This window comes from Synchiropus splendidus, chromosome 3 (assembly GCF_027744825.2).
Source record: "Synchiropus splendidus isolate RoL2022-P1 chromosome 3, RoL_Sspl_1.0, whole genome shotgun sequence".
In the NCBI taxonomy this organism is placed as follows: domain Eukaryota; kingdom Metazoa; phylum Chordata; class Actinopteri; order Syngnathiformes; family Callionymidae; genus Synchiropus; species Synchiropus splendidus.
Genome location: NC_071336.1, coordinates 27,992,501 through 28,006,090, shown reverse-complemented (window position 1 = coordinate 28,006,090; position 13,590 = coordinate 27,992,501). Strand labels below are relative to the sequence as shown.

The window sequence follows — 13,590 nt, the reverse complement described above, 5'->3', positions numbered from 1 at the left end:
GTTTAATAATAACTTATGAGTCAAATTAATATTACCTGTGGGAATTCGCTGTGAGTGTTTAACATGACCTGACACGTAATGCTGTCAATATAGGTAGGAAGTACATTATAATGTAACTACTTACTACTTAAAAATACATGGCTCGTGATTTGTTAAAACACTTACAAAGAGCTAAGGGCTAAGTGTGTACGCAGCATGTGACAGTGAGATGAAGATGTTCAAACGCGGGACTAAACATACTCATGAAATATATCATAAGATAATTATTGATCGTACCAATTCAGACAACTAGTTGAGTCACACGGCGCACACGCTTCAACCTTATCAAAAATCAAAGGACGAACTTTGATTTCTGACGGTCCAAATATTGAGCCTTGTGGTACGCCACATCAGTCAGTTAGTTTGTGTATAGTATATTCTAAGAAACGCCCACCTTGACATAACCTTTGGATTGGTTTAAGAATATCGTAGCTCATACTTATTTAAGTTTCCAATTTTCCTCTTCAGATCGGCTGGTTTCCTTCCACATACGTAGAAGAAGGAGAGGAGTGAATCATCTGTTGACTGAAAATGAAGAGAAAGATGGGCAGCACTGGACCTCATGACCCGAAACAAAGCTACTAACTGGGCGTGAGCCGCTGTGCTGTCCTCCAGAGATCAGTGGCTTCGCTCTGCTCCACTATTGCCTACAACCATTCCAGAGGCCTTTGGAGAGAAAAGGGCTACAGACGACTGCAATGGCCCAGTGTGGCTAAGAGACTTGATCATCCAGCAGCTTGCCTATCGTGGAGGGGGGGGAACCAACATTTGCCCTCTTCCCTGTGTCGTCGGTCCATTCATCACGATTCCTTTCTCCCTGATCCAGCCTCAGAACCAGGCTCCCGCTTGACTCCGCTTGCCAAGTCTGCAGGCATCAATCTGTCAAAGGTAGACGCCGAAATGCCACAGCTGCTCATGACCTCATTCATCCAGCCACTTTCCACATGGGGAGAGTTTTGGAGAAGACCCAGTCTGAAAGGATTGCAGCGATTCCCGACCTTGGCTGTTGGCTGGCCCCCTCTAATGCAGCCGGTTATTGATAACCCGGGTCCATACATCACACACCTCGCGTCACGACTCGCTCGCACAGACTCTCCGGAGATGTTAGAAGGAGATGTCAGCGGATAGCCATTGATCATTGTTCTTCAGATTTTACTTCCCTCTCCAACGTTCTTTATCTTTGGCCCTCTCATGTTTGAGGTGTCTCGGCCGCCTGTGATCCTCTGTTCTTATCAGTGACAGCTTGACAGGAGCCGTTTTACTCCAGCTTTATCTTACTCGAGGTATTACCGGCTTGTCAGCAGAACAAACCACTCGAGCCGCCAGCCACAGTTCTGGCACAAAATGACAAAATCGAATCACAAGATGATTTCTTTCTCCTCTTCCACCTTCAGCTGAGATTCCCCGTCACTTTAAGGTTTGTACAGCTCATAGATGTTCAGTGGTGCTCCTCTGCCTCCCCCGTACCATGGTTAAGCAAATCCTGAGTCCTTCAAAGCCCTAAAAGCCTCCATTGTTCACAAGAAATCCAATGAAAAACAAAACAATTGTGCCACTTTGCGATGGATGACCTGTGTGACTTCTTTATGATCGCCGAATTAGCCATCCTTCCCCACTAATGGGGCCAAAAGAAGAAGGCTCCAAAATGAATTGCAGCTTCCAAGTGTCCTGCTGTTCTCAAAAACATAAAGCAGTATTGCACCAAGTGTTTTCCAAACACTCCTGGATTCTTCTCAATTTGAAATATATTTTTAAGATCCAACAGCTTCAAACCAAAGAAAAATATATCAGTAAAACCCTTCTCTTGCTGCACTTCACATGTACATGAAGTGTTTCTTTAATCTGCAGTTAAAAGGATTTACCTATATTTATGGAAAGAAAGACTGCAACCGCTGCATCGTGACACTTCGATCGTAAACTCACCACTAGCAAGGAAGAAAAAATAGAAAATAGGACCTAGAGAATCCCAGACTGAGCGACAAACGCGTTTGGTTTCACTTCGATTTGATTCCCGCCCAGCTGACCTGACACAATTATTGCAGTGAAGATTACTAGTCGCTGTGTTTGAAGTTGTTCCCTGGCTACACATGAGATGTTTCCCCCTCGTGCTTAAAGGAGCGTTCCACTCTCCCACGCACTCCCACATGTGGTATTTTAAAATGCCAGTCTCAAACACAAATTGCGGTAATAAACATCTGATTTCATAAATTGGACGAGATTCACCGCTTGTTCTCGCAAAATGAATCCTGCATTTTATGATCCTGATATGTGTGCGAACTCCACGTCCCGAAAATCACACGTCATGTTGCTGTTGTGCTCTTTGTACTTTTATAGAGATTTAACAGCCTTTTGGACTGTCTTGAGTCGAGCAACTGTTTCTTTTTTTCTCACGATTTTTAATGTTTATACAACACATGTATCATGAACAGGAAGATTTGATGGTTTAATACATTGTTTTGTGAGTCATTTCTCCATAGTGGATGAACTAATTCATCTCCCCTCTCCAGTTATTGATCCACAAAAGAATGTCATTTTTTTAAATATTGTGTCATGGCAGCTCTTCTTATGTATGGGAATGAACTGGATCATTTATTTGTACATTTTATTTTGTTCCACTGTAACTCAAAACTTAATTCAGTACCAGTCTAACTTCAGTTTATGTAGCGGTCATAGATACAGCATGTTTTTATTTGTCATTCAATGGCTTTAAAAGCCAAAAAACATATTTCTTCGCAAAAGCACTCTCTTCATAAGGTTTGCCTTCACTCAATTTCCTGTTATTAAGAAGTGACCACTAGATGGAAGCATCCCAAAATCATCTGGTCACCTTTCTGGAGATGACATCATCCAAAAACGGGTTCCATCACAGCCAGACTGAAGGAGAGTGGAGGTAGAAATGTACTACAGCGGTGAGACAGATGTCATTTTCTGATCTTCCTGGATCACCCGAGTTTCCCTCTCCACTTTCTTTAATATCTGCGGCGCTGAGCGTTCCCAACATCTCCAGTAAATCTTTGAGGGAGCAGAGCAATCCTCTGGCCCGTCGCGGGAGCGCTGGCGAGCTGCTCTCTAATGGTAGACTGCGTTAATCCACTCCTGCACTCCTCCTCTGCCCAAATGAACTCTGACAGTGTGGCCATTTACAACCGCCGGCCTCCTCGCGCGCTCCCAGGTCTCTCCTGTGCAGGTGCGACGGGAGGGAGGCTCAAGGGTATCCGTGATCTAATCATTACACCATCTCCTCACCCCAGCGACCCCTGCGGCATCCATCTCTCTGTCGGCTCCTCTCTCAGTGTCACTTCCCTCCCCGCTCTCTCTCTTCTCTGCTTTCCTTCTCCATCCATCTTTAATCCAATCTCCGTCCTCTCGGCTTCTCTCTGTATTCCGTTCCTCACCCAGAAGCTCTGATGGCTCCGGCTGCATTTCTGATCCGCTGATATCAGGCGGAGAGCCGCAGCGACGTTAGAACTGAGCTCCTCAAATGAATAAACGCGTCCCATTCATGACTCATGACTCCATGCCATTTCCACCAACAAATGATAACCGATTCAAAACGATGAAACCGCCACCAGTTGATTTCTGATGTCATCTGGGGCCATTGTGATCGCTGGATCTAAACACTCGGACTAACTCTTAAAATCACCGGGAACAAAGTCCCAAGAGCTTTTGGAGAACTTTTTATTTTGTGTGTTTTCGGAAAAAGTCCAGAGGAATTCTGTGACTTAGATAGAGCCAGAGGACCAAGACCATTAAACATGATAGAAATCTATTGTCTTAAGTTCAGCTTTTTCTGAGAATACAGACAAAATAATGTATATTTTTGTATTAAAGGGATTATATTAGGAACTAAAATTCAGCTACCAATGTGGCCCAGAGAGAAGTGAGTAGTGTGACAGATGTGTTCTTCAAAATGGGAACCAGAGTGAAGAGTTTCTGCCAAGTTATTGAATCATCTCTGACTTCTAAGTTTCATGTACATAAACTATTTACCAATCAAAACCAACCTGCCATCGACTAAGGGCCCCTGCTGCCTCTTGTGTGTGTGTGTCCGCATCAGTGTTTCCACGCGCCGTGTCGTCCCTATGAAGCCAAAGACGTGTATGCTGTTTGTACTAACTGCACACTCTACATTGTGTCTCACCACGGTACAACCGCTGTGGCCTAACTCTAAAACCGTGCAATCCTGACTGTGTAGCATTTCCCCGTACTTTTGCTGTAATATACTGTAACATATGTATATAGCTCATAAATAAAAATCTATGTTGCTTCTTTTATAACGTTGTTTCTGCTGGTCCTTTATCGTGGATGGGCGCATTGGATAGATCTGAACCAGCTGAAGTGTCAATGAAAAACAACAGATGTTTCCTTAGATTGCTGATCTCGCAAATTCTAAACAAACAGGCCTCTTCATCAAACCAAATATCTCATGGATGGGCAGGAAAAAAATTGAACCTATGCAGGTTCCTCGACCTGTATGTGGGTTAGAACACAAAGAAAAGCGAAGAATGTTGTTTTGACAGATCGAAAAAGATGACAAGCAATTGACACAGCGTGAATTCAGTTTAAAGCCAATGAAAAGAGTGACTTGTTAATGGTACTCGTGACATCATCGGAGGGTTGAACATCAACTGTCGTGCAGTCAGGATGTGAAAATGTTTACTCTTTCACAGTGGCCCTTCTTTTGACTGTTTTCAAAACTAACTGTGGAAACTGGTTTGTGACACTATTTGAAAGTATTTGAAGTAAGCAAGCGCAATCCCACCAAGCTGAGACAGGAACACATCCTAGCCTCTTGCAGCCGGTGCAGACTTACAGGACCACCGACATCCATTCAACCAATACATAGTGAGAAAGAAGAGATACTGCGTCTTCATTCAGTTGATGAAAAAACAACAGTTTTATTTCCATACATGACTACAAATTACACTATGATTCAATGAGCTTCCATCTTGTGACACTGCAGCAGGTACCAAATGTAGACAAAGTGCACGATGAGGAGAAAGTAGCGGCAATATCAGCGAAGATCTGAGAGATTTGCCAACTTTATTTGAAGAAGAGCTGGTGCATTTCAATGAAGAACTTGAGGAATTGACGGCGCAGGCTTGACAGTGAGTGAAGTGTCTAAAGGATTAGAGATGTACAGCTCAAAATACTACGTACGTCAATATAAAAATTCAAAGACCCAATTACAGTACATGTTATGGCCCCTTAAGAAGGGCCAACAGTCCAAAACATGTCATGTATTTGGGTAAACAGTTGGACGGAAGATGTTGAGGCTGGAACTGCCAGGCAGAAGGTGGAGAAAGAGAGGAAGGTGAGAGAAGAGGAAGCAGAGGACAGGGTGAGATGGAGATAGATCTGCTGTGAAGACCCCTGAAGAGGGAAGCTGAAAGAAAAAGAAGAAGAAGAAGAAGTGAGCAAGGTATCATTGCTTTCCGTTAGTTTACGTTCAAAGTCTTTGCAGTCGATCGAACCGCAGACCACTTGCGCCCCATTCTTTAAACTTGCATCACCCATTTCTTAGGACGCTCTTCATCTCCTGGTTAGAGGAACAAGCTTCCATGCTCACTGGCACCTGCTGTCATGCAACGGTTCCAGACCTCTTCTCTGATTCTGAAGCCGAAGAGCTTGTTTACCTGCACCTAATAGATGCGCCTCCAGGATCTAACTCCAGTGACGTGAAATTGTTTAACACTGGTTTAGCGCTGTAATTCAACACAACCAACTTTGCAGATGATGTGATCATTTCATACTGCATATTAATGCGTTGTTCCAGAGGTGTGTGGGTAGCTATTTAAACGTGGCTTCACGGATTTGACAAACTCAATCAAATGCAACTGTGTAAAATTCAAAGTAAAGCACGGTATGTGTCTTCAGAGAGACCGGTCAATTGGTGACATCAATCTCTATGAACCTGCAAACATTTTGCTTTCCTTTCCAAAGATCTGTGAAATGATTTTATTTTCAAATTTAAACCATCCAGACCAGGTCTGACGTATTGCTTAAGCTTGCAACAAAAGCTAGCAACAACAGAGTGAGACATGCTGCTCCCTGGATGATGGAGTAAACAAATTCAAGGCTAAACATTCCTCCGCACGACTCAAACCGCTAAAAATGGCAAGCAAAGGTGAAGACTTTGAGTGGGTTAACATGCCGTCCGGACACAAGTGTTCCCTCCATGTTGTGCTGGTGTGTGTCTGTGTGTGTGGGTGGTGGTCCTTCAGGCCATCTGCCGCTTACCTGCTATGGCTGAAGCAGGCAACAACAAAGGAATGTTTTTGTGGAGGCAGGGAGCGGCACGAGCGCGGCGGGAGTGAGAGGGGACGCTGTGCTAAATGCTCAGCGAGAGGTTTTGGACTTGGCCGCACCAGTTTGGATCATGGCCGTCAAATTCTAGCCAAGACAAGACCACTGGAGTGACAGATGGCCTGGTGAGTGAATCACTCTTGTCAAAACTTTACCAGTGTGTAGTGGGGACGGGCGACACAGACAAATAAAGTTATCGCGATAACATGTTGTAATTTCGGCAATGACAATTATTATCACGATAAATACATTTTCATTCTGTAGTGTTGGACACTACAGTCTCTCTTGAAACTGTTTTACGATGAAACTTATTAGTGGAGTTTGTCTCCAACGTCATTATTTGCTTATGTTTAAATATAATAGTTAACTAAGTGTAGAAATGAGAATTTCAGTGTTTCACCATAAACTGCTCTGCCAGTTTTATTCAGGGGTTAAATTGAACCGTCTCTCATGTCTCAACAGTTGACTTTAACTATGGACCAGTCTGGACTCATTTCCTAGATGCTATTGAAGAAATAATGTCAATAAATGACTATTTAGTCATATTCTATTCTCCAAATCATGGTACAAACTGTTGGCCCTTTGTATTGTGTCATGAAAAACCTTTTCACAATTCTCTCTCTTATGGTTGTTTTTCAATGTCTCATACTGTGACCGCTTTAGAATTTGTTGATGGTCCCTAACTGACGCCGGGTCGTAGCATTAACTCTGCCTGAGAGAGAGTGTCCGCGATCAGTGAACCCTAATGGGGACGTGGAAGAGGACGCCGCCACCAGCGGAGCGGAGCGGAGCTCCGTCCAGTATCCGACTATTTTCACCACGGTGTTTTGCAGAGGCACCAGTGCAGCGGGAGACCTGCATGTGCTGATGTGAACCAAGGCAGACGGCCACGTCAGAGAACCTATGAGGACCACTCCATCTAATAAAACAAACACAGATCCAGAGACTCAGAGTCAACCAGTGTCATTATGGGAGCGCCACGGTCTCATCATGTTCACGTGTGCAGGTCCAATGCAGCGAGTGAGCTGCGTGTTTATTGAATTTATCGTGAGATGCAGAAATGTCATCGTGGAGTTTGTGTTAGCCGGTATATCGTGTACGATAAGTTATCACCCATCTCTAGCGTGTAGTATGCTGAAATAATGTGTCCTCACTGGTGGCTGGTTCTCCGGTGGCCCTCCGGTCTTTTTGATGAACTCACCCCGGTACAACTATCTACTCGGGCAACAAAACATCACCAGATAAAGACTTAAAAATGACCCTGTTTGGATGCAGTGAACTCATCTCCAGCGACTTCAGAGAGCCTGACTCCTTCCTGGTCTCCATGATCAATCAGCCAATCTCGTAAACTCCCTCATGTTTTGACTTCTGCAACTACGTCCCATATATTCTAGTCAGTTCCTCCCTCCATCTCCTTCGCGCCGTCTCTGGGTTTATTGCTGTCTTTTGGGGCCGTGAGGGAGTCATCATCATTGCCAGACGCGCGGCTGATGTGAGTAAATATCAAGCAGCGCACTCTCGCCCTCTTTCCTTTTTTTCCCTCAGACAGCATCCGGGCTGCATAAACATGGAGGGACACACACACACACACACACACACAGACAGAGAGTCGGCTCATCACCATAAAGCACACACCTTCCTATCAGCTGTGAATCTTTCATGACAGCTCGCCGTGTTATTCAAGCATTCCGATTATTTACAGTACAGATATGTATGATATAGTTTGCAGCACTTATGCATTCATGCAGGATGGATTCAAGGACACGCATGCCCCCTATAGCTTGTCGCGCATGTCGCCGTGGCTTCACATGTTTATTCCTACTCTCCCCAACACGAACTGAAGGAACACTCATGCATACAGGAGTGCACTTCCTCAAGCTGCAGGTCTGTCGGCCGCACACATGCACGAGTGAGCGCTGCTCACACACACGACAGATGGTGACTCCAACAATGCCTTCGCTGCTAATTCTCAGCATGCGAGCGCCGGAAATCATGACCAATTTGCTCGGAATATTGAAAGTTACGTTTTATTTAGACACATTTCCACTTGAATTTAAGGAGATTGTTCTTCGGTGTCAGACTCAGAACAGACGCTGGGAAACCTGTAGGGTGTTAAGAAGACATCCACCTTGGGAATACTGTTTCCAAGACAACTGAATGATATTATCTTGCCAGCGGGTCCTAGGCTTGCCCTGTGGCCTCTTCCCTGTCCCGCAAGACTCGAGGAGAGAGCTATTGATGTGCTTATGAATGACTCCCTCGTCCTGTCTCCAAGCTCCAACACCTTCTAAAGGAAATGCATGATCCCAGTTCTTCTCGTCATTAAACAGATCATGTGAACGTAGATGAGACTGACTCATGTGAGAGTCAAATGATTTGTCGACAGCATAACTGCACTGTGTTCTCCAGATGTCTATTTAACAAGGATATGTTGGTGGTGAGAGAGGGAGTGGGGAGGAGGAGATGCTGGCGAGAAGTGGAGTCAAAGTCAGGAGAAGCAAGACAGAATACATGAGTACAAATGAAAGGAAGGCAGGAAAACCAGGGAGGATCAAGGAGCGGAGGTAGTGACAGCAGACAAGATTTGGAATCAGTCATCCTGAGATCAATGAGGTGAAGAGGAGAGTGCAGGCAGGATGGCATGAAGACTGACAGACGTGATATACGATAGAAGAGTGAGGACTAGAATTAATTTTATAGGACAGTGAGTAAAAACAAAGACAAGAGGGAGAAGTAGAAGAGCACAGATAACATGTTAAAATGGTGCGGCCAGATTTAGATGCAAGGAGAGGATAGAAATGTTGGACAATAAATGGAATAAACCGAAGCACGAGGAGAAGAATAAGAATCAGAAGACTACGCAATGTTCACAGATGTAGTAAAGAAGGACACACTGCAAAGTGGGTTGGCACCATGGCACCTACTGAAGACATCTTACACAAACACCCAAGACGAACTGGAGGCAGCTCAAGCTGGTGTAAACAAGTGGAAGATACCATGAGGATTCAGAGATGGATTGTGAAGGCGTGTGATTTAAATATGTCACTGTAGTAATGACTTTTGAAGGCAACAATAAGTAAAGTGGAGTGACACATTTGGTACAATATTCTTTCATATCTTTTTAGTTCTGGTTCACTTAAAAGACACCTGTTGAAGTCAAAACAGGTGGGGTGCACCGACAGCCATTTTCTTTTTGTTTGTGCCAATAGGCTGATACCGAATTTTCATTATTGTTTTTTTTCTTTTTTTTATTTCCTCAACTAAGTCACACAGAAGTATTTTTTTCCAGAATAATTATGCAAACCTACTAAATAACAATAATACTGAACGACACTGTACAACTTTTAAAGCATATAAACAATAAAAATGGGCTTAATATAAAATAAATATGTTTGACTCCCTTTTTTTTAATGAGCAGATCAAAACCACAATGTAAACTTCACCCATCACTTGTTAAACATCGGAATGTCGCCTTATAACCTTATAACAGACTTTTCATTGACTGCATCTCCAGGGAATGAATATGTGTATGTGGCGTCCAGGAGCGCTAACAGCAGCTGATGCACATCAACAACAGAACACAGATGCTTGTCCAAAACAATAAACTCCATTAGCAATGGTTTTGTCTACGGTTAGCTCCGTTCTTTAGCCTCTTGGTAGCGTTTGAATTTGGCACAGTGATTTAAGTTGTTTAAACGTTGCTTCCGAGTCGGTGGATGCACATGTTGCAACTTGCAGCAGCTTCACTTGTGATTTTCTGGGGAAATGCCTGCTTTGATTTTTCATGGTAAAGTGAAATTTGAAACATTCTCATCATGTATAAATATATTGCATCTGATTAAAATATCTAAATAAATAATTGAAAACTCATATCGGCCATTTGATCGGCTGTTCATGACGACATTGTCTATGGCCATATCAGCGCTGATAAATCGTTGATCAAAACAACTACACTTAACCTAATTGAAAATGCCTGTAAATTTGAAATACGGTCATTAAATATCTTTGGAGGTGGAATTTCAAATATTACTCCCAACATAGGAGATCATAAATTAGCAATGTCAACATGAGAAAAAAACGACTGGACATTGGGCGTGTTACAGGTCAAGCTGGTGATGCCCTAACATCCTGACAGAGACACTGTTGTCTACAAGAACACCAGTGTTTTGTTCCGTCTTAAACTAAGATAGTTCCAGAAACACGTCTGTTTCAGACAGCAAGACAATATTTCCACAGTAAGTGCTGTCACAAGCAAAATAATACAATGGAAAATACTCCTTAAATCCATATGTGGTGTGTCTTGTAGCATGGACGGAAGGGTAGCATTTCATATTGGATCTTAAAAAGATATACTGAAAACACTGATGTAAAGAGCTGAAGAGCTGATGGTTGAGATCGGAAAAGAGGCTTGCCGAACTTCCACTATTTTTCTTTGATAGGTGCAGATTGATAGTTCCATTCACACATGCTAATTTGATCTTTACATCCTGTAGCTGGATTATATGGTGGATTTCCTCCCTGGCCGGTTCTCTCAACAGCTCTCAGTGATCCACTCTAATTTGGCAGGGTAGATGAAGGAAAACATTGGCGTTGATCGCAACAGTCTCAGTTACACTTCATTTGCTCCCCTCTTTCCAATGCATTATCTCATCATGCCGTGTCTCGCTGAAGCTGAAGTAGGACGTGGAGGATTTTCCGGTAGCGCGAACCTTCTGTTGCGACATCGCTCAGCTTATATACGATGTTACATCATTTGCTTTGGAAGTATTTGGTTGCCGTCCCAATTATCTAAATGAAAAATCTACATTTCTGAAATTCTTTGGGGGAATGGCAGGAAGGAAACCGCTGGATTTGCGGTGTGAACCGCCTCGCTGGCTGCTCATGCTTTTTTTGTCCACTGCGTCTGGCTGAACAGTCGGTTTGTGTTTTTGAGTGCTGCTTATTTACACTCTGGTCACATTGTTTTACCCACACATTGAAGCATAATCTCCATTACTTTCAGTCTGATCTATTAAAGTCACTAGTTCACAGCTATTTTATAGCAGTCTCTTCCGGAGTTCAGTCTGAAACCAGTATCCAGGTAGTTTTCTCTTCCACATGTCCACCCTGTCAAACTACGGCCAATGTGAAGGCTTTTCAGCTGCTTCCTGTTCTTAATAGCCCTTTGACTGTGTAGTCAACACATCTCCAGGAGCTCCAGAACCTGAAGAAGAGAACAGCCAGGGAAGAACCTGTTACCAGGCTGTTAGCTAGGAGGGCGTCTGGGCATCTGTAAAACAACAGAAATTGACGCCTGATTCTCGACCGTATCTTGGCCGTCCATTTTTTCATGTTTTACAGACGCCCAGATGCCCTCCTAGCTAAAAGCCTGATCCTGAGGTTCCTTCTATCTGACAGTCAACAAACCACCTGTCTGCTGGCCGTCGACGACAAGATCAAGTCTGGCTGGAGTGTTGCAGCCGCGATGGTTTCTGGCTCACTCAAATGTCACCCGGGAGCTGCCGATATCTTGCTGTGAGCAGATACCCCTGGGTTTTCTTGGGGGGCTGTGGCTTCTCTAGTACCCTAAAAAAGACAGTCGTGTTCAGGCACGAGCGCAAATGGCCCCATTTTTCCCATTCTGAGAAAAGTGACCCTTTAGCTGGAGCCTACTTTTTTTCTTAATTCTTTTACGTTACACTCTCTTCAATTCTGATGAAGGAAATATTGGTGTCTGACGGGAAAATACTGTGAGAAACATTACGATAAATCGGGGTAGTATTTGTTTTGTAGCTGCAACCGGTCACATGGTTATGGTTGGATCATAATGAAGGTCCTCTCCTGATCACAATACAGGTATATAACTGTATATCTGCGCATCAATCAAGACCAAAATATTCTCTCTTTTTAATATTAAACAAACTTGTACACACGAGTAACTAGTGAAGCACCAGTCCTCGGGCGCTGCAAATGTTTAGCGGCACACTGAACACTGCCAGCTCATTCGTCAGAAGGATTGCGTTTCGAACACCGTCGCGAGCTGCATATATTCAGATCCGAATTACCGCCCGCGCGGCCAAGATTTGATGGAGCAAATGTTTCTATTTCAAGTCAAGTTCGCTCCCGATTTGTTTCCCACCCTACTCCCCGCCAACCTCTCTGAAATCGTGGCATTCACAACATAGCCATTCCCCAGCGTCCCCTGAAGCACCTCCAGAAGTATTCAGCGCCCATTTGTCATTTCTAAGAATGTGGCAATGTCAGCAGTTACGCTGCAACCTCCACCTACAGCAACACTCCCGCTGCCGCGGCGCTGCAGCCGCGCCTGAGGTCACCCCGCTACCTTATTACTGTATTAGATCTGCTACGTGATGGATAATGATGATGCTGTTGCCCTATTTAGTCTGGAGCTATGTTCACTCATCACAAACTGGTTCAGCTGCTGTGCATTCAAGCGTTGGTTTGACTCTCCCCAGCCACAGCGCTCAACGACAGAATTTCAGATCTAAGCACCAACAGGTACGCGCATTTGAGTTGTCCTACAAAATATCGTCACAGAAATTCCCATCCAGGAGACGTGAATACTTCAGGACCTCCATTTCTGGATTACTGCACTCAGATATACAGCAAGACACAGCTTTGCCACCTAAAGAAAATCCTCAGAAAACCAAACGGTTTCGATATTCATGACTTGATTCCCAAGCATTCTACACCTGCTGCCTGGTGGCCTTCACAACCCTGCTGTGCCCTTCAGTCCTCGGCGGACTGCTGAACCACATATGGCTTGTCGGAGAGAACTAAACTGCTATTCTGCTGATGATTATCCTCTTTGCCAGCCTGCGCCTTCTCCTGACCTCCAGCCTCAGTGACCCACCTGCAATGAACCCCGCACTGGGACCAGCCTGAACCTCCAGCCCCAACCAACCCCTGGACTCTCACTTCAGCTGTGCACCACAGTACTATCAAGATATATCAAGATATTATATTGTGGTTTCATGACCATGCAAAGTGAGACGACAGCAATTCAAGTCAGTCTTATGACAAGCAACGGATTAACTAGTCCAAGGCTTCTTAACCTAGTAGCCCCAAGTAGGTCAACATGCAACTGCGACACTAAGGTCCACTTGAAACTATCTGATGGATCAGTACAGTGAAGCAGCGTAGTACCCCGCGGTGATGAAGGTGAGGATGGACCTTATCACCAACATGGAGTGAGAGCATTAAAACTTTCACCATTTTAGAGCACACATAAGAAGAAATCAGAAT

The 13,590-nt window shown here is 44.1% G+C and overlaps 1 protein-coding gene across 3 annotated transcripts in view; it reads left to right on the top strand.

The window, feature by feature from the left end:
* The window catches only part of LOC128755329 (guanine nucleotide exchange factor VAV3), an 82,216-nt gene extending 77,918 nt beyond the window's left edge, over positions 1-4,298 (top strand). For 2 of the 3 annotated variants that reach the window (XM_053858616.1, XM_053858617.1), the window contains one exon: positions 508-4,297. In XM_053858616.1, the coding sequence (XP_053714591.1) occupies positions 508-552 (45 nt within the window). In that variant the 3' untranslated portion in view covers positions 553-4,297. Of the gene's footprint in view, positions 1-507 lie in introns of all 3 variants that reach the window. The other variant, XM_053858614.1, reaches the window with a different exon arrangement.
* The last annotated feature ends 9,292 nt before the right edge of the window (positions 4,299-13,590 follow it).